General features: G+C 36.2%; 1 protein-coding gene across 1 annotated transcript in view; it reads left to right on the top strand.

The window, feature by feature from the left end:
* The window catches only part of CUNH12orf4 (chromosome unknown C12orf4 homolog), a 48,838-nt gene that overhangs the window by 22,208 nt on the left and 15,769 nt on the right, over positions 1-10,861 (top strand). The window contains exon 8 of the mRNA XM_007937188.2: positions 4,898-4,969. Coding sequence (XP_007935379.1) covers positions 4,898-4,969 — 72 coding nt within the window. The remainder of the gene's footprint in view (positions 1-4,897; positions 4,970-10,861) is intronic.

Raw genomic sequence — 10,861 nt, 5'->3', positions numbered from 1 at the left:
GTTGGTGAAAGGGCTGGAGCGAGGCAGCATGTCTGGCCTGGCAGGAATAGGCCTTGGGTTACTGCTGGTAATCCTGTCTTCCTCTTGTGGGATTAGAGAAGGTCAGAACATGTGGCCTCCTTGCCGTTTTTGCAATGGATCATCATTAAAATCATAGAAAATTGTAGTGGTAGAAAGGTGGAAGAAGGAAGTTAAGAACAAAATTCAAGATCTTTATAAACTTGAAATCTGTTTTTAATTTCCTTTTTTGCATGGTTTTGTTCAAGATCCTTAACAAAAGCTGGATTTTTTTCAATGTCAGTATTAAGAGCTCTGGTAGCATAGTGCCTAAGCCACTTGACTGCTAATGAGAAGACTGGTGGTTCAAACCCATTAGCCACTCCGTGGAAGGAAGATTGGGCAATCTACTTCCATAGTAATACTGCCTCAGAAACCCCTCAGAAACCCAAGGAGGGGCTGCTATGAGTTGGGGCCGACATGACAGCACATAACAACAACAGTTATAGGTAAAGTAGGTACCCAGTGAAAAGTTGTTGGTCTTTTGAATCAATTTCTGTATCTCTAAAATGGACATGGGAGCTCTGGTAGCATAGCGCCTAAGGCACTTGACTGCTAACCAGAAGGCTGGCGGTTCAAGCCCACCTAGCCACTCCACGGAAGGAAGATGGGGCAATCTACTTCCGTGGTGATACTGCCTCGGAAACCCAAGGAGGGGTTGCTATGAGTTGGGTCCGACTCGACAGCACATAACAACAACAACAACAACAACAAAATGGACATAATCTTCCTCCCGAGGAATGGCTGATGGGTTTGAACCGCCAGCCTTCTGGTCAGCAGTCACATGCCTTAGGCACTACATCACCAGAGCTCCTTATTACTACAGAGGACATTGAAATCATAGAGTAAAAGGTATCACCAAATAGTTACCATTTGTTTGTTCCATCTTTGACCACGTAAGTAGCATGAAGTCAATTACATGAGTTGTTTTTGGTTGGTTGGTCTTTTTATAAGAAAAAAGTCTTTGAATGAGTGCTTTTTTTTTTAATCGTTATTCACAATGTAGATGTCCTTTCTAAATATCTGGGAAATTTAGTGGAAAATGTTTTTAAAGCTGTGGAAAAGATTCTTGGCATCTTTCTCCAGAGAAGCCTTCTATCTACACACTAAAAGAGAGTTAAGGGGAGACATGAGTAAAATAAAAGGCTCTCACACAAATTACAGAGTAATTTTGCACTTCTTTCATTAAAAAATGAAAGTAGAAAAAGTATTTTCTTTATAAAATAAATTAATACTATAAATTTTTGTAGTCAGGAGCTAATTATAAGGGTAATCTTCACAATGAAGTATTTGTAAAGTGTATTTTTCTTATTTTTCTGTCACATTATATCACAGGCAAAAATCACAAAACATGCTCTAGTCTGGGTTGAATACATTCTCAGTCATTTACTGTTTCCTATGAAAAGTTGTTGGTGGTCCCCAGGAAATAAAATATGACAAATTTTAATAACTGGAGCTGGTCATACCTTTAAATTTGCTTTAGGTACTGTGGATTTTTTTTTTCTTTTTCTTTTTGACAACTGTAGTTTGTTTACAAGTTTTATAGTAAACAAAGAGATATTGTTGTGTCTTTGCTTGGTCTTTCTTCCTGTTTCCCAATGTAATTAGATTTTGTCCCTTTCTCCTAAAGCTGGAATGTGGCTATCAAGTCTTAACTTGCTGATTCATGTTCATTATAGTTTTTTTTTTTTTTTTTAATAGGAGCTCTGGTAGCAAAGTGGCTAAGACACTTGACTGCTAACCAGAAGGCTGATGGTTCAAACCCACCAGCCACTCCTTGGAAGGAAGATGGGGCAATCTGCTTCTGTAGTGATACTGCCTCGGAAACCCAAGAAGGGGTCGCTATGAGTCGGGGCTAACTCGATGGCACATAACAACAACAACAACAACAACATAGTTTTTTTTAATACTCAGTAGACTTTAAAAAAAAAATTTTTTTTTTAATCATTTCTTAAACAGGTAAAACATTCTTCAGATTCATAGTTCAAACCGTGCAGAGGAACATACACTGAAAGTCTCTTTCCTACCCGTCCTACCAAAACAAAAACAAAATTCAATGCCGTGGTATCAGATCTGACTCATAGCAACCCCTCCTTGGGTTTCCCAGGCAGTATCACTATGGAAGTACATTGCCCAGCAGCCACCCAATTTTCCTCTCCTGAGGCAACCAGCGTTCTTTCATGTGTACTCCTAGGCATGAGTTTATGTATATATAAGCCTGTGTGTGTACTTACTTATTTTCCCCATTACACATATATCAGCTTTCTATACATACTGTTTTACACTCTCCTTTTGTCACTGAATACTTTATTTTGAATATCGTTTCCTAACAGTACATTAAGAGCATCCTCGTACCTTTTTACTGTTGCGTAGTAGTTCATTGTGGGATATTTTAATATCAAGCAGTCCACTAATGACAGCCATTTAATCTGTTTCTAATTTTTTGCTATTGTAAGTAGTAATGTATGAATAACCTTGCACATGTGTCATTGTGCATGTCTAGGAACATATCTATAGATTATATTCCCAAAGAGAAATTCCAAAGTTAAAGGACACAAGCTTGTATCATTTTGATAATGTTAGCAATTGCTCCCTGTAGAGACTCCGTCAGTTTACACTCCCACTAAGGGTGACTGTGGTTTTGCTGTGGCAATATGTAGTGTATGTGAGAGAGGCAAGCTGAGTATTAGGTAATCAGTGCAGAAGTATATTTTAACAAAGGATCTTTTCGAAAGTTACATTATGCCCTCTTAGTCTTCTACCATCTTCTTCCTCCATCTTATCCAAACTAGTAATAATGTGATCAGAAGCATTTTAATATTATTCTTAGTAGTGACTAAAAGCATGAAGATTGAGATCATGACAGGTGTGGAAGAAGGAGGAGGATTCTAAGTATATTTATGAGAGCTCAAAAGTGTGCAGTAAATGACAGGAAGTTTTTTAACCACACACAGTTAAGCCAATACATGTACATCATGATGTTATTTTGTTCTTGTTCAAGCAACTACTTTGTGGTTTAAGTGAGTCAGTGAAACAAGTAGGCTTATAAAAGACAACTTTCTTTTAAAAGCAAAACTGCTGTTATAGAAGAGTTTTGTAGAAATACTTTCTCAGTCTTTTCCTTTTCTGTGCATGCCCATGTGTTTGTTCTACACATTTGCATCCTGATACAGAGGTGCTTGTTAATTCTAAGACATCCCATCATTTTTCTTACTGTGATTGTTATATTAGACATCTTTATATATCCATAGTCTGTGATAAATAGTAAAATTGTTGTTGTTATGTGCCGTCGAGTCAAACCCAACTCATAGCGACCCCTCCTTGGGTTTCCGAGGCAGTATCACTACGGAAGTAGGATTGCCCAACCTTCCTTCCGAGGAGTGGCTGGTGGGTTTGACCGCCAACCTTCTGGTTAGCAGTCAAGTGCTTTAGCCACTATGCTACCAGAGCTCCTAAATAGTAAAATAAGAATTTGTTTTTGACAGATATTTTATAGACTTTTTTTAAAAAATTAAAAATCACCATTCTCTTTGTATTGCTAAACAGGTATTACCATTAAAACATGGCAAGGGGAATGGACTATGAACTGTTCTTTCTTGTTTACTAAGGGGGGACCGTTTATTTAGACTCCATGTGAGCAAAATTAGGGTCCTTATTTATTGTTGATTGTTCAAATGTCTATTATCAGACATTTCTTCAAAGCCTGTCATTTGTGTGGCTCTGTATTAGAAACAGAATATTATATTAAATGTGGATTCTGGCAACACACAGCCTTCTGTCACCCTGTCTATTTATATGATACAGGCATTTACAACAGACAGTGTTATAAATCAACTCACCAAAGTAGTCACTGGGTAGAAATATTAAGTTACTTTTATTCAGAAAGCTTTCAAAATGATCATATTCTCTTGGCATTTGCAGTTCACTCATTTGAAGTTCTGACTGGTTTCAGGTGATTTTCTGATGCTGAAGGCCATTCCAAAATGAACTCCAAAATAGTTTTGAATGTTATTGGAATAAATATAAAGTGCTCATTTTGCATTTGTAAGCTCTGATAGAATTTTTCAAAAAATTAGATGTATCTTCTATTAAAAATATATGTATGAATGAATGTATAATAATTTATATTCAGCCTTAAAAACATATCAACAGTGATATTTCTTATTTTACCCACATTTATTCTTCTAAGTTATATCATGCCTTCTAAAAAAGAAAAAGAAAAAAAAAAAAAGAAACTGTTGAACATCTGAAAAAGAAATGTTCCACTTCAAACAAAGTCTTACCCATCTGTTTGAAATAAATTGTATATACTGTCAAATGAGAAATCATGAATATGAAGTGATCCCCAGTGCTGCTAACCATTTATTTGTAGTCCTGAACAAGTATATCAGCTACAGTGACTCAGATTCTAAAAATAAAAATAGTGACACGACAGCTCTCTAGTGAAGTTGTTTTACGTGTAGTTAAATTAATGGCCTGAGCTTCCCAGGTGAAAAATAAGTTATTGGCAAGTTTAACATAGTTATGACAATAGGATTTGGAATCTAAGTATCTGGGTTCAAGACCTGTCTCCACCACTTATCTGTGTGTCTTGATTAAGTTATCTAGGCCTTTTTCCTCATTTCCCTTCTATAAACTGAAGATGATATTGGTAACTACCTCACAGGGATTTTATAAGAATTAAATGAGACCATTCATGTAAAGCATGTAGCAGAATGCCTGGCACATAGGATGTCCTTAGTAAATATTTACAGTTTGTTGTGATTGTTCTAAGAGTAGTACTGATAATATGTTTTCATATGTTGCTGAGTTTTTTTATGTTATATTATCTTTTGAATAGATGGAAACCGAAATGGAGGGCGTGATGATAAGACTAAGAATACTGATAGGAACTATTTAAATATTTTACCCGGTGAGTATTGTTTTACTTTAAATTACTATTTTTTTTTGTACACCTACTCTTCACTTATCAAATATTCATTATCCAACATTATCCAACATTTTACATTTACAATAATAGTAAAAAAAATTTACCACAGATTTTCCAGCTGTCTTTTCCTTTATTATTCTTGGCTATGTTTTTATCAAATGAAAATTCATTCTGTGACTATCTGACTGTCTTGCGTGTTAATGGCATACATCTGGTAGTAACAAAAGCCAAGGTGTGAGGTGAGAGTAACTTCTGCTGTGATGGCTAAAATTATGTGTCAACTTGGCTCGGCCCTGATTATTCAGATAAAATTTGGCAGTTATGTAATGATGTAGTCATCCTCCATTTTGTGATCTGATGTATCATCTTCTATTTTCTCATAACACAGATTTTCACCAATGACCTGGTCTTTAGAACCTAACCATGTTGATAAAAGTAAGGAGTGGGTGTAATCAACGTACACTGAAATCATAAATTTGAAACATAAACTCTTGTGATAGACATTATAAAATGTCAGTATATCACTTAAAAACAACACTTTATTAATATATACACATACATGCAGTCATATGCTGCATAGTATCTGTTCAGGCAACATCTGACTGCATATATATATATACATCTGTGTTCTCAACACTTGTAAAGCCTATTATATTAAAAATTCAAGGTACGTACAATGTTTCCTAATAACAAACGGGCACTGTGTTATCACATGCATCCAAAACATTATTATTATTATATAGTTTTATGTTAAAGATGTTTTAGTGTATTTGGAAGTGTTTCTTTAATGTTATACATAAAACTAGACTAATATACTAAGATAAATATTTGACTAACTGATGTTAGTCAATTAGTTAGACGAACTGTACCTAACTAGTCTGACAAAATCAAGTTAAAGACCAACTTAGGAGTGGAACTCGTTTATAATCCAGAGACTCTGTATGTAATATGGTGTTCACACAACATCTAAATCACGTAACTTCCTATTTCACAGAACATATGGATGTTAAGCAACATATGACTGTATATATATATATATATATATATATATATATATATATATATATATATAATATACACTTTCACAGATATTTTCTGATTTAAATCTTTATTTTTATACTAGCGCTGACTTTCTTCCAGATCATGCAAGAAAAATTGTTCAGTTACATAAGATTTTTAGTTATTTGCTACTTCAAATTTCCCCTTATACATTACTTCTTAGTTTCTTAAAAAATTATCCAAGAAACAATTTTTCACTCTGAAATATAAATACATAGAGATGTAAACAGTTGAACTTGTAGAAAGAATGTGATCATCTCATATAGAATCTTTCTTATTTCCATTTCACCACAAATTTTCCAGCTGTCTTTTCCTTTATTTTCTTGGCTATGTTTTTATCAAATGAAAATTCATTCTCTCAGTCTTCATCCAGATTGTTTGTTCTGTGATCCCTAGTAGTGTTTGCCTAATAGGGCATTTACACAAAAGGAAGGCTTATTTGTGTACTTTGTAAAGTGTAAAGCCTTTTAAACTAATTGATAATTTGACAGTTTCAGAAACAACCATGCTTTTAATATTGCTCTATCCTCCTTTAAGGTAGTTTGCTCACATTTCCTTCCCCCCAGATCTTCTACATATAGGTCACATTCCATCTAATCTAGACAAATATCATACCCATGTCTGGTACTCATCTTGGCAGTCCCAGCCAGTTAGCTTGTGGTCATCAGCTTCCGAGTTTCCTCCCACCTTCAGCTGTCCTACCTTAGTGGATAATGTTAGAGTCAGGATTGCCTCACCACATGCCGTTTCCTCCACTTTGTGGAACAGGAAACCGTCCTCCTCTCCATCTAAAAATACCTTCATTGAGACAGGATTCATTGTAGTTCTCCCCATAGATCCAAATTTAAATTATCCATATTTTGTGGCTTTCTTAAAATGTGCCAATCTTATTACTTATTCTGGAGGTACTGATGTCTGATTTCTTTTCTAACTTAACTCTTAACTGCTATATCAGTATTTCTTTTTTAGGCTTCTTTGTGAAAAAAACTCATTATCTCGTTATTATTACCAAATCAGGAGGATATGTCGTAAGTCAGAATACCAAACTTGGAAAAAGAATACCAAACTTTCAGTTAGCAAACCTAGTAATATCTGAATTTCCATTTAAAGGATGCCTACACATTCAGGAAGTTTACAGGAGATTTAAAAAGACCCAAACCACGAATTCTCTTAAATTTTAAATAAAGACTTTTTAAAGTCTGCAGAAATAGTTTTATTTATAGTCTTTAAGCCAGTAGTAGTTTATTTCATCATTATCTAAGTATTTACAGTTTATATCACCTGTTTCTCACAACAACCTTGAGAGGAAGGCAGATAGGTATTACTTTTCCATTTTACACATGAAGTATTAGCTCTGGTGATATAGTGGTTAAGCATTTGGCTGCTAATCAAAAGGTCGGTGGTTCAAACCTACTAGCTGCTCCACAGAAGAAAGATGAGGCAGCCTGCTTCTGTAAGGATTTATATCCTTGGAAACCCAGTGGGGGTTGTTATAAGTCAGAATCTACTCGATGGCAGTTTGGTTTGGTTTTATACATGAAGTAACAGAGTCAAGAAATTGAGTTGACTTGGCCCAGGTCACTCAACTAAAAAATGCTAGAGACCAGATCTGCTTTAACATGCAATCTAGTCCTTTTTCTACTATGTTGTTGTTGTTGTTTGCCGTCGAGTCGGCCCCAACTCATAGCAACCCCTCCTTGGGTTTCCAAGGCAGTATCACTACGGAAGTAGGATTGCCCAACCTTCCTTCCGAGGAGTGGCTGGTGGGTTTGAACCGCCAGCCTTCTGGTGAGCAGTCAAGTGCCTTAGGCACTATGCTACCAGAGCTCCTATATCATACTATTTTTGATTACTACTGCCAGCTCCTTTACTCCCATTTTACTAATGTGTAATATGAGGCTAAAAGGTAGGTCATTTAAGATCAAACAATCAATGCCAATTTGGAGACTAGCAGCACCTGACTCTTACTCACTTAGTTTGGCCCACTATGGGACCACTGCCATATTTAACCTATGGCTTCTATCATCTGAGTTATCAGTAGGAGCATAGGATGCTCATTCATTCATTCATTCATTAGGCTAAGAAGGATATTGTCTCATACAGTCCCCCAAGGTTCTGATAAGCAGTTTATGTCTTTCAGGGACTTTGTGGGCAATTATTACATTTTTTGTGTGTGTGTGTCTCTGTCTGTCACTATCATTTCTATAGTTTCTTTTCTGCTTATCTAATTAATTCTTTTATCTTGTTAAGTTTAAAAAATAAAACAAAAGACCTTTGCCTGGGGCCTGTCAATGGTATCCATAGGAACAACTTATGTACACTGGTGACTAAGAAGGTTAAGTACTGTGCTAAAGTATAATAAGTATTTTTAAGTCTACTTTCTAAGTAAAGGGAGCTCTGGTAGCATAGTGCCTAAGGCACTTGACTGCTAACCAGAAGGCTGGCGGTTCAAACCCACTAGCCACTCCTTAGAAGGAAGTTTGGGCAATCTACTTCCGTAGAGATACTGCCTTGGAAACCCAAGGAGGGGTCGCTATGAGTCGGGTCCGACTCCACAGCACATAACAACAACAACAACAACTAAGTAAAATCCTAAGGTATGACCCTGAACCAAAGGTGAGCAAAATTTGTGGGGACAGGGTTGGTGTTAGAAAGGAGTAAAACTTTCCTAAAAAGAGATAGCCGAATTTTTAGTGAGGCATGTATGTACTTGGAAAAACATATTCTTTATATGTTTTATATTTTATTGATAGAAATTACAGAAAGTAAAAATGGGAAGATTTTTCTTGGCTACTGGGACTATATAAATTGTAGGGAGCATGGACTTTAAAGTTTGAAGAGCACCATTTCAGCTGTTGGTCTAAAACATACTCTCTTTTTTTATTTTAATGTAATATTTAGACAAGAGTTTGGCTGATTTCAAATACATAAGAAACATAATTTTCTAAGCAAATAAATAATTCTGGAACTTTAAGGCACTCACTGCCATAGTATAAGGGGTACCACCACTAGAGTCAGACATTTGGGCTCTCCCCTTTATTTATACAACAAATATATATTGAGAATTTATTATGTGTCAAGAACTGTACCTGGCATTAGGGTACAACAAGGACTAGGAGAGACATGATCCTTGCCTGCGTGGAACCTTTAATGTAGTGGAGGAGAAAGACAATGAACAAGTAAAATAATAATAATAAAGTATTTAAATGAAACATCCATTCTTTCATACAACAAATATTGATTGAGTACTTTCTATGCACCAGGAGCTCCGGTGGTGCACTGGTTAAGTCATTTGTCTGCTAACCAAAAAGTCAGCCACTCTAGAAGAAAGATGAGGCAGTCTGCTTCTGTAAAGATTTGCAGCCTTGGAAACCCAGCGGGGGTTGGTATGAGTCAGAATTGAATTGACTCGATGGCAGTGAGGTTGGGTTTTTTCTACGTGCCAGGTACTGTTCTGTGCACTAGAGACAGAGTGTCAAACAAGATAGATGGAAAAAAAAAAAAAAAACTCTCTAGTCATAAAGCTTAAACTATAACCTCTTTAAAATAACCTGCATAAACAAAGTATTTCAGTACTTAGAAGAAAATAAAACAGGATAATGTACAAGAAGGGGAAAGTCGTCTTATATCAGATAGGGTAGTCAAGGAAGATCTCTCTGAGGAGGTGATATTTGAACTCAGACATGATTGATGAAAATAAGCCGGCCATGTGACAGTCTTAGAGAAGAAACTTTCAAGCAGAAGCCCTGAACTGGGAATAAACTTTGCATGTTTGAAGACCTGAACAAAAGCCTGTGTGGCTAGAGCATAAAGAGAGAAGGTGAGACAAGAGGGTGTTGCAGAGATAGGCAAGGATGGGCCAGGTCAGATAGCCTCCTATAGGCTTGTAGACCACAATTAAGAGTTTGCATTCTTTTCCAACAGTGTGGGCCTGTTGGAAGGTTTCGATAGAGAAATGATATAATCTGGTTTACATTTATATCATTTTGGTTGCTAGGAGGAAATGGTTTGTAGGTAGACAAGAATGGGAGAAGAGAGATCAGTTAAAAGGCTATTACAGAAACCTAGGAGAGAGATGATGCTGGTGTGAATGAAGATAGCCATAAAAATAGAATGTGTAGATTTGGGATATTTGTTGGAGCTAGAACTTTAAATACTTGGGGGTGGATTGGATTGGGGATTGGGGAACAAACAATAAGAGAAAGAAAGGAGTTAAGGTCAAATGCTCTTTTGTTTCTATCCTGAGCAACTAACTAGATGGAGATTGGTCCCATGAATTGAGAGCGGAAAAGCAGAATGAGAAAGACATAAAATTGGGTAACATGTTTTTATATGTTATGTTTGAGTTATGCAAGACATTTTATGTTTCTACATCAAAATAGCAATGATGAAAACACATTTGATTTATTTACTTAAAACAAACAAACAAAACCTCACTGCCATTGAGTCGAATCTGACTCATAGCAACCCCTCCTTGGATTTCCAAGGCAGTATCACTATGGAAGTAGATTGCCCAACCTTCCATCCGAGAAGTGGCTGGTAGGTTTTCCATCTGAGAAGTGGCTGGTGGGTTTGAACTGCCAGCCTTCTGATTAGCTTTAGGCACTATGCCACCAGAGGTCCTTAGTGCTCACTTAAAACGCATTTATGAGCTTAATGCAAACTTGACTATTGTCTGTTCTTTTTGTCTCCTTCCTTAAGGAGCAGTAATTATAGTAATTTCTGAGCCCCAGAAGGGTCCTGATACATCTCTTCTAGTTCAGCTCTATTAGCTCATCTCTTTTTAGCTTTGCAGTTATTTATCAAACCCATCGA

This window comes from Orycteropus afer, unplaced genomic scaffold (genome assembly GCF_000298275.1).
Source record: "Orycteropus afer afer isolate SDZICR_OR568_19922 unplaced genomic scaffold, OryAfe1.0 scaffold00040, whole genome shotgun sequence".
NCBI classification, from domain to species: domain Eukaryota; kingdom Metazoa; phylum Chordata; class Mammalia; order Tubulidentata; family Orycteropodidae; genus Orycteropus; species Orycteropus afer.
Note: the sequence above shows the minus strand (reverse complement) of the source record. Positions and strands in the feature narration are given on the sequence as shown.